This window comes from Pteronotus mesoamericanus, unplaced genomic scaffold (genome assembly GCF_021234165.1).
Source record: "Pteronotus mesoamericanus isolate MK-2021 breed Mesoamerican mustached bat unplaced genomic scaffold, CSHL_Meso_final contig_25, whole genome shotgun sequence".
In the NCBI taxonomy this organism is placed as follows: Eukaryota; Metazoa; Chordata; class Mammalia; order Chiroptera; family Mormoopidae; genus Pteronotus; species Pteronotus mesoamericanus.
Genome location: NW_026555105.1, coordinates 39,564,231 through 39,582,403, shown reverse-complemented (window position 1 = coordinate 39,582,403; position 18,173 = coordinate 39,564,231). Strand labels below are relative to the sequence as shown.

General features: G+C 36.3%; 1 protein-coding gene across 4 annotated transcripts in view; it reads left to right on the top strand.

Moving 5' to 3' along the window:
* RALGAPA2 (Ral GTPase activating protein catalytic subunit alpha 2) overlaps window positions 1–18,173 on the top strand; it is a 393,192-nt gene that overhangs the window by 253,578 nt on the left and 121,441 nt on the right. For all 4 annotated transcript variants that reach the window (XR_008529157.1, XR_008529156.1, XM_054574136.1 and 1 more), the window contains exons 32-35: window positions 2,858–3,041; window positions 7,835–8,606; window positions 9,278–9,349; window positions 14,176–14,299. Coding sequence is in view for 2 of the 4 variants with exons in the window: in XM_054574136.1 (XP_054430111.1) it covers window positions 2,858–3,041; window positions 7,835–8,606; window positions 9,278–9,349; window positions 14,176–14,299 (1,152 nt within the window). In the remaining 2 variants the exon portion in view is untranslated. The remainder of the gene's footprint in view (window positions 1–2,857; window positions 3,042–7,834; window positions 8,607–9,277; window positions 9,350–14,175; window positions 14,300–18,173) is intronic.

Genomic DNA, 18,173 nt, shown 5'->3' with positions numbered 1-18,173 from the left:
ACAAGGAACTTACTGCAAACTATCTCAGCATGAAAAAGGACACAGAAACTATCAACAAGAGGCAAGAGAAAATGAAGAATACAACTTCTGAATTGAAGATCACAGTAGAAGGAATCAAAAGCAGGCAAGATGAAGCAGAGGAACGAATCAGCAAGCTGGAGGATACGGTAGAAAAAAGCTCCCAGAAAGAGCGACAAAATGCAAAAAGGCTCCAAAAGAATGAAGAGGCATTTAGGGAAATGCAGGAGAACCTGAAACGTAATAATATCTGTATAATAGGGATACCAGAAGGAGAAGAGGATGAGGAAGGGATAGAGAACCTGTTTGAAAAAGTAATGATAGAAATCTTCTCTACTTTGAGGAGAGAAAAAGTCACACAAGTCCAGGAAGCACAGAGGGTCCCATTCAAGAGGAACCCAATGAGGCCCACTCCAAGACACGTCATCATTAAAATGGCAAATATCAAAGACAAACAGAGAATCCTAAAGGCAGTAAGGGAGAAACAGGTAGTAACATACAAGGGCAGTCCCTTGTATGCGGCTAGCAGCTGACTTCTCAACAGAAACACTACAAGCCAGAAGGGAATGGCAAGAAATAATTCCAAGTCATGAAAAGCAAAGGCCTGCCGCCAAGACTGTTCTACCCAGAGAGGCTCTCAATCAAAACGGAAGGAGAAATAAGGAGTTTCCCAGACAAAACAAGGCTAAAAGAATACACCTCCACCAAACCAGCACTGCAAGATATGCTAAAGGGACTGATTTAAGAAGATGAAGAAAGAGTCTATGAATACCCAGTTCCTTTTGCAGTTACCAATACTTGATATTACCAATATTTTTAATACTTATTAATCTGATTGTGACAATGATGTGTTATTTTAGTTGCTACTTTATTATTTGTTGAAACTAAACCTGTTTTTGTATATTTCTTGCCTATTCCTATTATTTTTAAAGAGCTTTAAATGACTTTGGTATTCTGTATCCATTGTTTGATTAAATGTAGAATTTTTTCCCTAAAAACAAAAAACAAAAATTACTTTTTGGTATCCTTTATCCATTTTTGATTAAATATACAATTTTTCCCTAAAAAGAAAAAAACAAAAAAAAGGCTATTAACCCTTTTTTTAGATGTGTTGCAAATACTCTCCTATTCTATTACTTGTCTCTTAACTTTTTTAATATGTATATTACTGTACAGTCTTAAATGTTTAATATAGTCATATTGTCAATATTATAGTTTATAGCTTCTGGGTTTGAATATTTCACTTCAGGTTAAGAAAAATATTATTTTGCATTTTCTCCTAAAACGCCTTAGGTTTTACATATTGATTTCTAACTCACCTGAATATTTTTCTGCGTAAAGTGTGAAACGGGGCTCTATATTTGTTTTATTTCAGGTAATAGTGGTCCATGCACCTTATTTGTTGAATAAGCCTTATTTTCCCCATTGACTTGAAATATCAGTTTAATCATATATTCCATTGTTAGCCAGATATATACGTTTGTTTCTAGAATGCTCATTTTATTTCCTTGATGTACCTGATTATTTATGTGCTGGTGTCATGTTGTTTTAATTGCTGAGACTTTATAATGGATTTAAATTTTTTAGTATTTTATAATGGATTCTGACATTTAAAAAATAAATAAATAAATAAAATCTGCATTTTTTTAAAAAAAAGAAAGAATGAATGAACTCCTACCTTTTGCAACAGCATGGATGGAACTGGAGAATATTATGCTAAGTGAAATAAGTCAGTTGGTGAAAAACAAATACCACATGATCTCACCAATAAGTGGAATCAAGTCAACAAAATAAACTAACGAATAAAATAAAGCACTAGCATGGAATCATGAAGCGGACTGAAAGTGACCAGAGGTGATGGGGAAGGAGGACAGTGGTGGAAAGGAGAAGGGACTAAAGAAAGAACATGTATGAATGACCCATGGACATGCACAACAGTGTGCGAATTGACTGTGGGAGCAGGGGTGGGGGTGGGATGGGTGGAGGAGGGCACAGGCGTAAAAACTGAGACAACTGTAATAGAATAAACATGATTTTTTAAAAATTTGTATTAAATTTACTTCATTAATCACACTTTTTAAAATAAATTTTCTTTTTTCTTTTTAAAAGATTTTATTTATTTATTTTTAGAGAGGAGAAGGGAGGGAGAAAGAGAGAGAGAGAACATCCATGTGTGGTTGCATTTCACATACTCCCTGCTGCGGACCTGGCCTGCAACCCAGGCATGTGCCCTACTCTGGAAATCAAACTGGCGAACCTTTGGTTTGCAGGCCTGTGCTCAATCCACTGAGCAATACCATCTAGGGCCATTAATCACACTTTAAAAATTGTATTAAATTAACCCTTCCAATTCTTCCATTTCTTGGAGTTGTGAGTTATACTAATTTAAGTTCATGAGCATTTATGAAATGCTAAAAGTCTCTGCTTATTGCTTGCAGTCTACCCTCCACTATGAAAGATGATGGTTTATCTCGTATATTATTCCATAGCTAGTCTTCATCTCCCAATGTAGTTCCTTCAAATTACTTGTGTTGCCTTTGGTGGAGTGAAGCAAGACTTAGGTATGTGCAACCACACTGAATGGTGAAATAAGCACTTCTTTACTTTTGCTTTTTTTTGTTGTTGTTTTTGCCTTGAGAATATATTTATTGACATTGATGTCAAAGGAACAAATAAGCTTGCCAATAGCAAGAATATGTTTTAGAATGGAAAGGATTTGATGTTTTCAAGTACTATCAAGCAGGAGTCCTACCTCCTAAGTGCTGTTGTAGTTTGACAAATTGTCAGGGACAGAATGTTAGCGGCATCCTTGGCACACATTCCCTTCTTTCTTTCACAGGTTCTGCACTGCTGTGTGTGCGGCTCAAGCACATACACTCAACAGAGTCACTACACACTGACCCTGGCTGACCTGTCATCTTCAGATTATGACCCCTTCCTGCCACTGGCAAATGTGAAGAATTCTGAGCCAGTCCAATATCATTCATCAGCAGAACTTGGCAACCTGCTTACTGTTGAAGAGGGTGAGATTCTTTTCAGAATATTAATTCTTGTGAGCAGGAAAAGAAGAAATTATAGTCTTTTATCTATGCTTGCTGTATTATTTTTTTAATCTAGTTTTTGAAATCCTAGTTTCTATTGTTCTCTGAAAATTCTGCCTTCCTTGTTTCTTCTTTTTCCCTTTCTTTCCCACCTTAGTTGAATTTTGTGTTATTGAAGACCCATATGTTTCAGACCCTTGGCACCCACAAAAACTGTTCATTTTCTATCCCAAAGAAGCTTTCCATGTAATGGGAGAGACAGGATTAATACGAAAGGACTCATTTGTGGACTGGTAGCACCATAGGGGCTTCCCATGGAGCTGAACCAAAGCCAGGCTTAGAAGGATGGACAGACTTTGAAAGAAGCTCGTAAAGTATTCCAGACTAAAGAGCATCATGAAGAAAAAGATGGTAATTTACATGCCACAGTTTTAGCATAGCTATTTTCACGGCAGAGGGACCACTTTAGAGTATGTGGGTATCATCAGGACTTAGGAGCTGCTATATGTCCTCCTCAACCACCTTTTTCCCCAGAATGACAAGACCCCATGTCTGGAATGTGAGTCGAAATGTGGGTGTGTTATGTACATATACAACTGATAAAATAGCACAGTACCTCCACACACACATACACAAATGAGTGTCTGTAAAACAACTAAACTCTGAATAGTGATGAATTGTCTCAGTGTCAGCTTCCTGATTTGGTAGGGTACTACAGTATATAAGATGTTACTATTGGAGTGAAGGATATTTGAGATCTATCTGTATTATTTCTTACAAGTGCAAGTGAATCTTCAATAATCTCAAATTTAAAAATTTTTAAAAACATAGGTGTGGAGGACCAAGAATGGACCCTGGGTAAAGGAAAAAGGAAATGTCGCTAGAAAAGGAAAGTGAGGGAAATGGAAAAAGAATCAGAAGTCATTTCTAGGAAGTCAAAGGAAGGGGGCAGATAAGGAGCCAAGGAAGGTTAGCAGTGGTAGGTACTTCAGAAAGCTCAGGGAGGGTAACAACAGAACAGGAGTTGTTTTATTCCCCAACTAAATGTTTGGTGGTAGGTTTTACTGAGTACTTTGGTCAGAGTGATTAGTCTGTAGCTAGACAGCATGAGCAGGTACCCTAGGGGATGACCATTCAGAACTTCAAGACAGACCCCTCTTGTGGAGCCTTTGGTGGAGAGAGGAAGGGCACAGCAGGCATTAGCTAGGGGAGGGCATGGGGTCCAGGACAGTGCTTGCAAGACTATAGAGTCTGGACTGTGGTTTAGGCTGAGAAGAAAGTGCGGGGTAAGGTGTGGATGAAGAGGACAGAATTTGAGGCACCAGTCAGGAACAAGGGCTCTGGAATCACCCAGTCCTTACCTGAGCTCTATTTTGTAGATGAGCAAACTGAGGCAAAGGGATTTTCCCAAGGGTATATAAGTCATAAGTAATAGAGGTGGGATTTGAATTTAAGATTTAATGATCAGGTTCCTGAAACCTTCTATTACTTACTCGAATATTTTGCAAGAGTACACTAAAGACTCATTTTGAATTGTGTTGCTGGTGGATGGTATATGGCAGATACTCATGTTGTCCTCTTGTTGCTTAATCATGTAGTTGTCTTTTCCTGGAATTCACTGTTCATTTAAACTGCAATATTTTCTTGCCTTTTTTTACACAGTTGTAAATTCAAACTATATTTTTTTACAGTGACCCTTTATCTGTTTCTTTTGTTTTCTTCCTTGTAGTCCATGTCTCATAAGAAAATTAACTCTTTTTTAAAGCCATTGATTTGCATTCTTCCCATGTAACTATCACAAAAATGGGTCCACCACTTATAATGACTCATCATTTGAAAATAGCAGATTAACAGGTTAGTAAGAAAGGAGAAACCTAAAAATATGCCTTTAAAATTTGGTAGCACTTTTCTTTCAGTGTACAGCATTCCTTAACTTGAATCTATTCTCCAGAAAACCTCAGGACCTTATGCTGACTTGTTCTAATAATAGTTCTGTGGTACTGAAAACAATATTCAGTACCATTTTAACTAAATAAAAAAGCAAAGAAGCTTAAAAACATATTGGCACACACAAATATTCTTGCTGAGTGACCATATCCTGTTAAGATTAAAGAGGAAAAATAAGAGATGATAACTGAGGTATTTTTGGTTAAACAAAATGTGCTCATATTTGAGGGGTTTTTTTCTTTTATTTAATGCCATAATTTATCATTCATAACCAAGCTATTTCTAGTCTAATGGTGTTTTTGATAAGCAATATTATATTATATTTTATCTATTATTTTCAAATGATTTTTTCATAGACAATTTGATGTCATTATTACTTCCAAATAGAGTTACAAGAAACACATTCAACTACCTACAACTGAAGTACCTGCTGGCCCAGCTCAAGGAAAAGCCATTAATGGCATGTACATGTGCTCTCATTATTAATACTTGAGTGCTTAAAATGAAGGGAGGGGAGGAGCTTTAAAAATATGTAAGTTAAAGGACAACCTAATATTTTTGATTTTATATTTTATTCCTAAATTTAGAAAACTAAATACTTGGGATATATTTTTTCATAGTTTGTAGAAGTCATGAGCTTGTTTTTTTTAATAATGGAGTCTAGATTTTCTTTTTACTTCTCAGGGCACCTACAAGCAGTTGAGTCAACTGAAGTCTGCCAGAGAAGAGCAATTCTCATTCTATAATGAGAATTTCCTACTTTTCAATACCAAAAATATTTTAGGTTTTTATTTGGGTGTGTCATGGTTTATGACTTGATTAGTGTGACTGCAGGTTAATTTCCCATTGTAGAATTCAAATGTTTATTAAAATACAAATTTATATTCATCTCAAATTGAAAGCACAACCTATGTAAGTAAAAGTAGAGGAGAGTTGCCTCTGCAGTTGTTATTTTATGCCTTGGGCTTTATCAAGTTGGACCTTTATGGTTAGTTTCATAGCCTGCTCTACCATATCACCACACAGTATCTTACATTATGACTCCTAAGCAGGCTGCGCCTTTGTTGTTGGGGCATTAACATTTCTGATGGAGCATATATTCATATAAAATGATAAGCATGAATAAAAAGCATCTATAACTTTTGAAAAAGTTGATGTAGACACGAAAGCAAAGGCATTCATAGCTGTGATTTCAAGGGATTTAATTGAGGTATTTAAATTTTTTCAGCTGTTTGGAAGCCATAAGCACTTGTACCAGGGATAAGAAGAAAAATTTAATTTCAGAGACTAATGTAGATGACCTCTTTGCTTCTGAAATAGGAGGGTTTTTTAATATGAAATTTTTATTTTGAATTACTGAATACAGATAATTTCTAGTTCACCAAAAAGGAAAAGAAATAAAAGAAATCCAAGAAAAATCAGGACAGCCTTGTTCTACTCAGTCATTACATAGAATTTCTTAAGTTCTAGGATTTAATTGTTTCTTTCTAGGATTTATACATTGTAAAATTGATATTTTATAAATAAGTCAGTTGGATTTTCGGTGTCTGAGAGGAAGGGTGTTTGGCATGAAAAAGTTAATTTTCATGTTGGAGATTTAGATTAAATTAATAGTAAAGTAATTTTGTAATTAATAAATTGATTTATGTTGTGAATTTAGAAAACAAATATGTCCTAAAACTTTAAGCCCAAATTTTAAATTTTAGTTTATTTAAATATCTAGTGATTTTTTTTGTTAAAAGCAAGAGGTTTCATTTTAACTTGTTCTAGATTAATGCATAGTTTTGTTTTGTTTGTTTTTTTATAAATGTGGTGGATTAAACTCTCCCTAACTTCTCTCAAGCTTAAGTGGGTCATTCAATCCATACTTAGGGATTTAGCTTATGTGCTTTGCCCTTATACCTCAAACATTTTACAAAGCCTACCTTTAGATGCTATTCTCAAATCTCTCTGTACATTTAGTCTTGGAAATTTTATAAACCAGTTGCTCTTGGGCATTTAATCATCAACTATCAATGAATTAATATATCAGATTCAGTGAAATATTTAAAATGCCCTAACAACAAAACATAAATTGTCACAATGATCTTAAAATAAATTGCAATTTATACAGGGTAGGCATAAGTAGTTTTGGAGTTGTTTGTATGGAAAATAACACAATAGTTAATAAATAATATAAGAACAAACTCTGTTTTGTATATTCCCAGCTGTAAACTATATTTAAGCAGTCAAAGACTGGGTTCATTTCCTTATCAGTGCCTGCCTTTAGCGCACTGAAAGTAGCAAGGTAACCTCTTTCGCCCAGCTTCCACTTGCCCTCAGCCTTGATCCCCTAGTTGTTCAGCTCTGCCATCCTTTCTAACTGCAGATTCTGACTTCCCAGAGCTCTCAAACCACCACCTTTTTAAGGACAAGGACCTTTCTCTTGTAGATTGCTGTACGCACAAATTTTTAAATGTCCCTTTCAGAATGAAATCTTCATGTAAGTTGATTCTCTTAGCCATCTATTTAAATTGTGCTTTTAAATTCACAAAGAATGTGTTAAAAAGGGAAATAGATGAAAAAGATTCCCAGACTTAAAAAAAGCAAAAATTCTCAAGGAACGTTTATAAAGGACACATGGACAAAGCCGAAGCGGGTAGGATGGAAGGTGGGAGGTGGGGATGGCTGGGGCCGGGGCAGAAGAGGTGAAGAAAAAATGGAGACAACTGTGCTTGAACAACAATATAAAAAACCAAATATTCTAACTACAGATTGAAATCTGGTGGTCTTCAGTGTTAATCTTCATTATCTACTGTCTCTTTATGTTTCTTTACTGCTGTTCACAGAGAGGAAGAGGCGAAGTTTGGAGCTGATCCCTCTGACTGCCAGAATGGTGATGGCCCACCTAGTGAACCACCTGGGACATTTCCCCCTCCGTGGGGGCCCGGCCGTGCTGCACAGCCTGGTCAGCGAGAATCATGACAACACTCCTGCAGAAGCTTCTGAGCTCTCTTCCGAGGTGTTCAGGAGCCCAAACCTGCAGCTGTTTGTATTTAATGATAGCACCCTCATTTCCTACCTTCAGACACCCACAGAAGGATTGGCAGGCAGTTCACCAGTGGGCGCCCTCTCAGACGTGAGAGTAATTGTGAGGGACATCTCAGGAAAGTACTGCTGGGATGGGAAGGTTTTGTATGGACCTTTAGAAGGCTGCTTAACACCCAGCAGCAGAAATCCTTCGTTTCTGATTTCAGGCTGGCATCATCGAACATTTGGGCCTCAGAGAAGTTTTCCTCAGACTGAGGAGGGAGATGATGTCCTTGATAAATTACTTGAAAACATTGGCCACACTAGTCCTGAATGCCTTCTGCCATCGCAGCTAAATCTAAATGAGCCTTCCCCACCCCCACATGGAATGAACTGTGACCAAGAGAAGGAAATTATTGAGGTCATTTTGCGCCAGAACGCACAAGAAGACGAATATATTCAGAGAAGTAACTCTGATTCAGCCATGCAAGTCCCCAGCCAGGAGCAACCCTCACCAGTGGAGCCGCAGGGACCATTTTATTTCTGCAGGTTGTTGCTTGATGAGTTGGGAATGAATTCTTGGGACAGAAGGTAACAATCCACCCTAGATCTTTAGCTATTTTGTTATTTTTGTATGATTGTTCTTCTTTACAGTTTGGGGGTAGGGAAGCAGAGAATAGAAAGGGAAATTTTTCTCTTTTTTACAACTTACTTTCTGGTGCTAAATTATAGCTAGTAACTATGCTGTACTGATGCTCAGATTTATTCCAAACATCTGATGTATACTTTAAAGGGCATCAAACATTTTCTGATGAAAGATAACATAACACAGGAATTCAAGAAGAACTGTTATATTTCACGGAAAGTGTTATTCAGTGAAGAAGACTTTGTGGAAGGGGGTGGACATGAGCTGAACCCTAACAATCTAGCAGAATTTTTAAGGACAGAGATGGAGAAAGAGGTTATTAGCAGAGCTGATAGTGAAAAAACAGGCACAAGCACACAAGTCACATACTCACTTACCATAGAGCAATCCAGTGTCACTGGATAGCAATGGAAGGCAGTGGAATTTTGCTGCCTTTGAGTGTCTTAAGGAAAATGGAGTTCATTCCATGACTTTGATCGCAAATCTTTTGTTCATGCAGGGAATGGGTAGATGAGTAAATGGATGGATGATAGGGAAGTTTGTCAAATGATTGACTAGAAATGGAAAAATTGGTCTGTCATTACATGACTTTTCTTTCATCCCTTCTTCTTTACAGGAAGAATTTTCATCTGTTGAAGAAAAATTCAAAATTATTGAGAGAGCTAAAAAATCTGGATTCCCGTCAGTGGTACGTGAAAGTGTATGACACGACTTTATTCCTTTATGTTCTTGTGTGTCTTAGATCAGGGGTCTCCACCCCCTGACCATGGACCAGTAGGAGTCATGGCCTGTTAGGAACCAGAGCACACAGCTGGAGGTAAGTGGTGGCCTGTGAGCCAGCAAAGCTTCCTCTATATTTACAGCCACTCCCCATCACTTGCATTACCACCTGATAATCTGCCTCCTGTCAAATCAGTGGTGGCATTAGATTCTTATATGAGCCTGAACCCTACTGTGAACTACTCATGCAGGGGATCTAGGTTGCTCACTCCTTATGAGAATCTAATGCCTGATGATCTGAGGTGGACCTGATCATCAGTGATGCTAGTGCTGGGGAGTGGCTGCAAATAGAGATTACCGCTAGCAGAGAGGTTTGACTGCACAGAGACCATCCTGAAACCATCCCCTACCCTAAACCCTTAGTCCTTAGGAAAATTGTCTTCTACAAAACTGGTCCCTGGTGCCAGAAAGATTGGGGACTGCTGTCTTAGATAACAGATAACAGCTGCAAGAATGACTGCACCTGCAGGAACATCCAAGAGTAGTTCTGTAACACAGAATCTAGTGGCATTTGTACATGTCACTAGATTCTTTTGGTATTTTTACCCTTGAGGAATAAGTTCACATGCTTGCTACACTAAGAAGAGGTCAGTGTTCCCACCTAAAATCTGTGCATTTCATGTGGTAGCCAGTGGACATTTATTCTCATTTAATCTCTGAAGCTATCTCTCCTTCTGATGAGGAAGAGTTCCTTACCTAGGCCAAACATCTTGCCTGTGTCCTCACATTGTGTTGCTTGAAGCAAGTGAGTCTAACTTCTTACCCCATGCTCTATGCTGACACACTGGCATTCTGCAGTTTCTGCTCTACAGTGTTGGCAAGGTTAAAATCAGTTTGTTGTCATTAGTAACTTCCTAATAGTAAACCTCATTTTCCAAAGCTGGTCAAATCTCAGTTCTCCCCCATTTTCATACAATCTTAGAGGCCTTTCTAAAAATGAGCTCGCAGCCAGTTTTTGATTCGGAGAAATGGGTGCTTCCAAAAAACATCACAGTGAAGTAAGTATAAATCTTGGTACATAACAGATACTCAAAAATCTTGAACAAACTGCTCCTTAATCTTTAGTTTTTAAAACATTCATTTAAAAAAATATCTTTTGTTCCTCTTTTACTCCCTTTAAGAATATCATTATACCTCTCATTAGAGATGAAAAACCTGAAGCCATTATTCCTCATGTTGCCGCTCATCATATTCAGTTTCCCAATTGTGCTTCTTTTCCCCTAGAGGAAGAGAGACTGAATTCTCTTGGAAATTCTGTGAGGGACTTCTTCTGAGGGATTTAGGGATTCACTTCCTTCTCTCTGTTGTCCTCCAGTATTAAATAAGCAGTCATGTTGGTTCCAAACTTAGCTTTTCAGGCATATGCTGAATTACTTCATGCTTCTTAGTATTAAGTGAATACATGGGTATCTTGTAATTGTGAGTGTTAATGCACTTCAGTTGCATGAAGTACAATTGAATTAGCTCCCTGGAGTGCTGTTGCAGTAAAATATGGTTTGGGAGAGCTGACTGGCAAATCCTCTGCCCCTTCATTAACCTCTGTCTAAAACCCCAACTCCTGGTGTCTTTTTGACATCTAAAAAGGTATCAAGTTATTTTATGGTAAAGGATGTTTTCAAGGGTTTTGTTTGTTTGTTTGTATGTTTGTTTTAGGTGGAAATAAGTCAGTACTCTTCAGCTATGAAAAATCTAGACTGTGCTGTTTATTGGTCAGTTAGCAGATAACAGTTCTTATTCCTCAACTTTCGGTTCAGATGTTTCTATTTATTTCTGTTATCAGTTTCTCTCCCTGCTGTCAAGGTACAGTTCTTGCTTAGCACGTTCTTAAGAAAAGTAGACGCTATCTTGCAACTATCATTTATATACTGTGAGGTTAGCAAAGATGTAAATAAGGGTGATGGCTGTACATAGAGATTACAGCGAGTTCCTCTTTTAAATATTAATGCCTCTTGTCACCACATGGTAAGGTGAAAGTTACAATTGTTTCTTCTTTGTTTGGCTTTTTAACGTGACAGCATAGGGAAACCAAGCTAGCTATTCTGGTCTATTCCTAATAAGAAAGAGAAATGCATTCTAATGAAGAAGAGGAAATGGGTAATAGTATGTATGTGTGTTCCTGAATTACCTGCTCCTTCATGCATGGGTCCTGCAAGCTTTTGGATACGAAGTGCTGTTGATGTTGCTAATTATCATTTCAAAAGCCTGGCTCTCAAAAGCCAAGCATCTGCATCCTAGCATGCTCTCTGTGGTGCTAACATTTTAGAGGATGTGAAATTTGATGAATGTTCACAGCTAAAGTTCACCTTTCCTTACACCTACATCAGTAAGGCAGTCATTGGGGCTTACCTCCCTTGTGCGCCCACATTTAGTTAATGAGGGCTCAAGGATCTGTGAGCAGCTACAATGTAAGAAGTTTGGACTTTAAGGAGAATAAACAAAAACATCAGGTAAATTTAAGATTGTTTTTATGTATGCAAAGTACATAGAATAGAGAAAAATTAAATACTGAGCATTTTTAAATATATAGAGAGAACTGCCAAAAGAAATTAAGTAACTACACTTTTTTCTTTGTTGAAAGAGACAGTCTTTTAGATTATGGTTATGATCTCTAGTATCATCTGAGCCCCCAAATTGTTATAAACTCTAAAAATAAGCCAGTCAGATTCTAGACACTGCATGTGTACCCTACTAGTCACTGAGGGACTAAATGATGTCACCTTTCAGAACTTCATACTGCATGAGGACACACTTACTGACAGCCTGGGAGCACAAGGTCTCTACTAAAGCACTGAGCCCCAGAGATCTATCCCCACAAAAATTCACTTCTCTTCATAACACCTGTTCTCATTAAGAGAGGCACCCCCAAGAGTGTGCTCATGCCACACCAGTTAGGGCGTTCAGATTGTCCACCTCCTCCAGTGGCAGCAGGACACCGTACATCAAATGCTTAATAATGGACAGGGTTCAAGATTCCATTTCTATGAATTTATTTTAAGGCCATATCAAAGACAATGGGAAAATGTCTTTAAAAATGGAAGCAACCTAAATATCCTGTAATGAGGATCTGGTATATGGTATATTAATATAATGGAATGTTATAGAACCATTAAATAACTTGGTTATAGAAGCACATAGTATTAAAGTGTTCACACTCAAAAATGATTCAAATAGAGAATTGTATGTAAAAATGTATATTTTATACAATAAAATGTTTATAAATATTTTAAGTGAAAAAAATCAGTTGCAAAATAGAATATAGTAGCTGCTCATTTTTTGTGTACAAAAATGGTAACCATTATATTCTTTGCTTATATATTTCAGATAACAAATTTTTGTAATTTTTTGTAAAATTTTGTGGTTTTCCTTGTATGTTTATTACATGTAAACTATGGTGGTGGAAATGAATAAGCTATATGGATAAATAGGAGAGTACTGCTCTCCATTTATTTATATGACTTTCTGGTTGAGTTTTAATTCAGTCTGCTTATTAGTAAAAAAACAAAAAATAAAAATAAAAGAACTTGAGAATGACATGCTTGAGAATGTCCTTGAGAATAAAATATGGAGCCCAAATTCCACCAATATGGATGTCTAACCAGATTAGAGTGTTAAGATATTAAACAGTTAGACAACAGAAACATATTCATACTGTTGAAACACTTAATAGTTTTTTTCTGTGAGATTTTTCAGAATGCAAAGCAAAAATAAGGAGAGAGATGGAACTACTATGGAAGCAGTAATCCAAAATTTTAGAAGATAAAAACTAGAGTAAAACTCTTAGATGATGAGAGGCTATGGAATGAGCAGTTCTTGATTAAACCTCTGTTTCAATGAGAACCATGTTTTTATCTCTAAACTATCATCAAGTTGCTTGGTGTAGGCCCAGTTATTTTGACACTTCAGAGTATAATTTGTAGAAATTGGTCACTAATACATTTAAATATATTATCATATCTCTGGTCAGTTCACCAGAGATTTAACTGGGCACCTTTCCTCAATGCACATATAATGTTTACTGGATTTAATAGTAATATGCCCAAAACCCATCATGGAAAAAGCAGATGAAGGGTTTATATGGCCAAAGAGGTTTCCCTGTACAGCTATTCACCCTACTAGGTACCCTCAGATTAGTCAGAGCACAAGTGGGTATACCCCCTCACAAAGAAAGTATCTAAGTGTGTTCTCGTTAGAAGAAATTTCTGTTTCACATAAGGTTTTGAGAGCTGTGTTCTACAGTTCCAATCCCGAAACTGCCCAGTATCCCTAGCTCAGAGTTTAGAAATAATGAAATATGGGTGGTAACATGGATCTACTCACAACTTATGTCTGTTTAAAATTCTTTCAAATATATTTTTTTGCAAAAAGTAGAGAACTTGTCTATGTGTTGTAACTTGCTGTTAAGTATGTCATATATCTTTAGAGAGTGATCTCAAGAACTAGACTTCCTTGCTTCATTTCCCAGTCTCCTGCTTAGTGTGTGTGCTTTTTAAAAACTTTCTGTATCTCCTTTCAACCACCTCTACACTGGAGGTGATGATGATAATACTTATGTCATTAGGGTTGTTGCAAAGAGTAAATGAGATTGTTTGTGCAACTTTTCTAGAACTGTGACTGACCCCTAGTAATTTCTTAGTAAATATAGTAAGATCTATAGTAGGAGTCATGCTGGTGGTAGTAGTAAAATAAAATTTTATATATAAGAATTCTCACTCCTTTAAATTTAAAAATTTGTAGCCGTGAAACACATAAAATTGCAGTGTTTTACATTGCTGAAGGTCAGGAAGACAAGTGTTCGATCCTCTCCAATGACAAAGGAAGTCAAGCATATGAAGACTTCGTTGCTGGACTTGGATGGGAGGTAATTCATTTCATTTAATAGGTATTTGTTGACCAGCACTATTTAAAGATGTATGTAAATTAGATATTGATTATATATGTTTTTACATTCAACTATAGCATGAGTAGCATTCTGAAGTTAAAGAATGTATTGAACTTAACATCTTCTATTAATTCTTTAGTACTTCATATGTGAACTTTTTGTTTCACCATAACTTTCCTCTTAACATTATTTCACTTGCTCTTTTTTTTAAGATTTTATTAATTTACTTTGAGAGAGAGAGGGAGAGAAACATCAATGTGTGGTTGCCTATCATGCACCCACTATTGTGTACCTGGCCTGCAACCCAGCATGTGCTGTGATTGGGAATTGAACCAGCAACCTTTTGCTTCACTGTCTGGCACTCAATCCACTGAGCCACACCAGCCAGGGCCTCATTTGCTCTTTATTAGAATTGAATGAATAGTCAGATCAGGTCAGATCAGCTCACATCATTTTACCCAGCCATAGACAGTTTGTAGTAAGAGAAGGCAAATACAGGCAGAAAAGCAATGGCTTTGGCGACATGATGGAGAAAGGAGACGAAATCAGTAACATGATGGGTGAAAAGATGAGGAAAGAATTGAAGTGAAAAGTTGTAATGAAAATAGAATATAGTAGCCATGATGGTTTAGCTTTCATCCTGTTTTTCTAGGATAGATTTCAGGATAACTAATAATGAAAAAATTTGCTTTTGTTTTTTGCTACATGAAACTCTGACAGACGGGCATATATACCTTTTTACATATATGTGCATATGCATATATCTGTCTCCAGAAACACAATCTAAAGAAAAATATATTCCCAGAATCTAAAAGAATTCAGAGTAATTAAAATGAAAATCAGCATATCTGAAATCATTTTTCTCCTTACTACCTTTGTTTTGGTTTCTTGCTTATCTGTGCTGTAAGAAACTCTCTGCATGTATAAGAGAGACTTGTTTCTAAGAATTGAGGTTAACAAGGGGACTGCTGTAGAGGTGGGGACAGGGTAAGAGTACTTCAAGGTCAAGATCGTGTACTTTCTAAAAGGTCAAGTAGATCTTGGTCTAAAAGAATTATTACACTTCTAATAAATAATTGTTCTTTTTACTAATAAGATTACATCTTTGTCATGCAAAATACTTATTAACGAATAGATTTTTGAAAATTTTTTTTATATTTTATTGATTATGCTATTATAGTTGACCCAATTTCTACCCCTCCCCCACCTTCTTCCACCTAGCATCCCCCACTCCCTTAGGCAGTCACCCCACCATTGTTCATGTCTATGGGTCATGCATCTATATTCTTTGGCTATGGCATTTCCTGTAACTGTACTTTACATCCCCATGACTATTTTGTAACTACTTACTTGTACTTCTTAATCTCCTTACCTCTTCACTCATTCCCCCATAACCATCTCACATCTGGCAAACATCAAAATGCTCTCTGTCTCCATGATTCTCTCTCTGTCCTTCTTCTTTGCTTAGTTTGATTTTTAGATTCAGTTGTTCATAGATATGTATTTATTGCCATTTTATTGTCCATAGTTTTGATTCTTTTCTTTTTCTTAAATAAGTCCCTTTAATATTTCATATAATAATGATTTGGTGAGGATGAACAACTTTAGTTTTTTTCTTTTCTGGGAAGGTATCTGTCCTTTGATTCTAAGTAATGTCTTTGCTGGGTAGAGCAATCTTGGCCATATATCCCTGCTTTTCATGACTTTAAATGTTTATTGCCAATCCCTTCTAGCGTGAATAGTTTCTTTTGAGATATCAGATGGAAGTCTTACGGGAACTCCCTTGTAGGTATCTAACTGCTTTTAAGAACCTCTCTTTATTTTTAACCGTTGGCACTTTAATTCTACTGTGTCCTGGAGTGCAACTCTTTGTATCCATCTTGTTTGGGACTCTCTGCGCTTCCTAGACTTGTATGTCTATTTCCTTTACCAAATTAGGGATGTTTTCTATCATTATTTTATCAAATTTCAAATTTCTTGCTCTTTCTCTTCTCATTCTGGCACCCCTATGATAAAAATATTGGAAAGCTTGAAGTTGTCCCACAGACTACCTGCACTCTCCTCATGATTTTAGATTTTTTTTCTTCTTGTTCTTTTTTTAATGTCTTTTTTAATTTATTTTTTAAATCATGTTTATTCTATTACAGTTGTCTCAGTTTTTACGCCTGTGCCCTCCTCCACCCATCCCACCCCCACCCCTGCTCCCACAGTCAATTCGCACACTGTTGTGCATGTCCATGGGTCATTCATACATGTTCTTTCTTTAGTCCCTTCTCCTTTCCACCACTGTCCTCCTTCCCCATCACCTCTGGTCACTTTCAGTCCGCTTCATAATTCCATGCTAGTGCTTTATTTTATTCGTTAGTTTATTTTGTTGACTTGATTCCACTTATTGGTGAGATCATGTGGTATTTGTTTTTCACCAACTGACTTATTTCACTTAGCATAATATTCTCCAGTTCCATCCATGCTGTTGCAAAAGGTAGGAGTTCATTCATTCTTTCTTTTTTTTAAAAAAAATGCAGATTTTATTTATTTATTTATTTTTTAAATGTCAGAATCCATTATAAAATACTAAAAAATTTAAATCCATTATAAAGTCTCAGCAATTAAAACAACATGACACCAGCACATAAATAATCAGGTACATCAAGGAAATAAAATGAGCATTCTAGAAACAAACGTATATATCTGGCTAACAATGGAATATATGATTAAACTGATATTTCAAGTCAATGGGGAAAATAAGGCTTATTCAACAAATAAGGTGCATGGACCACTATTACCTGAAATAAAACAAATATAGAGCCCCGTTTCACACTTTACGCAGAAAAATATTCAGGTGAGTTAGAAATCAATATGTAAAACCTAAGGCGTTTTAGGAGAAAATGCAAAATAATATTTTTCTTAACCTGAAGTGAAATATTCAAACCCAGAAGCTATAAACTATAATATTGACAATATGACTATATTAAACATTTAAGACTGTACAGTAATATACATATTAAAAAAGTTAAGAGACAAGTAATAGAATAGGAGAGTATTTGCAACACATCTAAAAAAAGGGTTAATAGCCTTTTTTTTGTTTTTTTCTTTTTAGGGAAAAATTGTATATTTAATCAAAAATGGATAAAGGATACCAAAAAGTAATTTTTGTTTTTTGTTTTTAGGGAAAAAATTCTACATTTAATCAAACAATGGATACAGAATACCAAAGTCATTTAAAGCTCTTTAAAAATAATAGGAATAGGCAAGAAATATACAAAAACAGGTTTAGTTTCAACAAATAATAAAGTAGCAACTAAAATAACACATCATTGTCACAATCAGATTAATAAGTATTAAAAATATTGGTAATATCAAGTATTGGTAACTGCAAAAGGAACTGGGTATTCATAGACTCTTTCTTCATCTTCTTAAATCAGTCCCTTTAGCATATCTTGCAGTGCTGGTTTGGTGGAGGTGTATTCTTTTAGCCTTGTTTTGTCTGGGAAACTCCTTATTTCTCCTTCCGTTTTGATTGAGAGCCTCTCTGGGTAGAACAGTCTTGGCGGCAGGCCTTTGCTTTTCATGACTTGGAATTATTTCTTGCCATTCCCTTCTGGCTTGTAGTGTTTCTGTTGAGAAGTCAGCTGCTAGCCGCATACAAGGGACTGCCCTTGTATGTTACTACCTGTTTCTCCCTTACTGCCTTTAGGATTCTCTGTTTGTCTTTGATATTTGCCATTTTAATGATGACGTGTCTTGGAGTGGGCCTCATTGGGTTCCTCTTGAATGGGACCCTCTGTGCTTCCTGGACTTGTGTGACTTTTTCTCTCCTCAAAGTAGAGAAGATTTCTATCATTACTTTTTC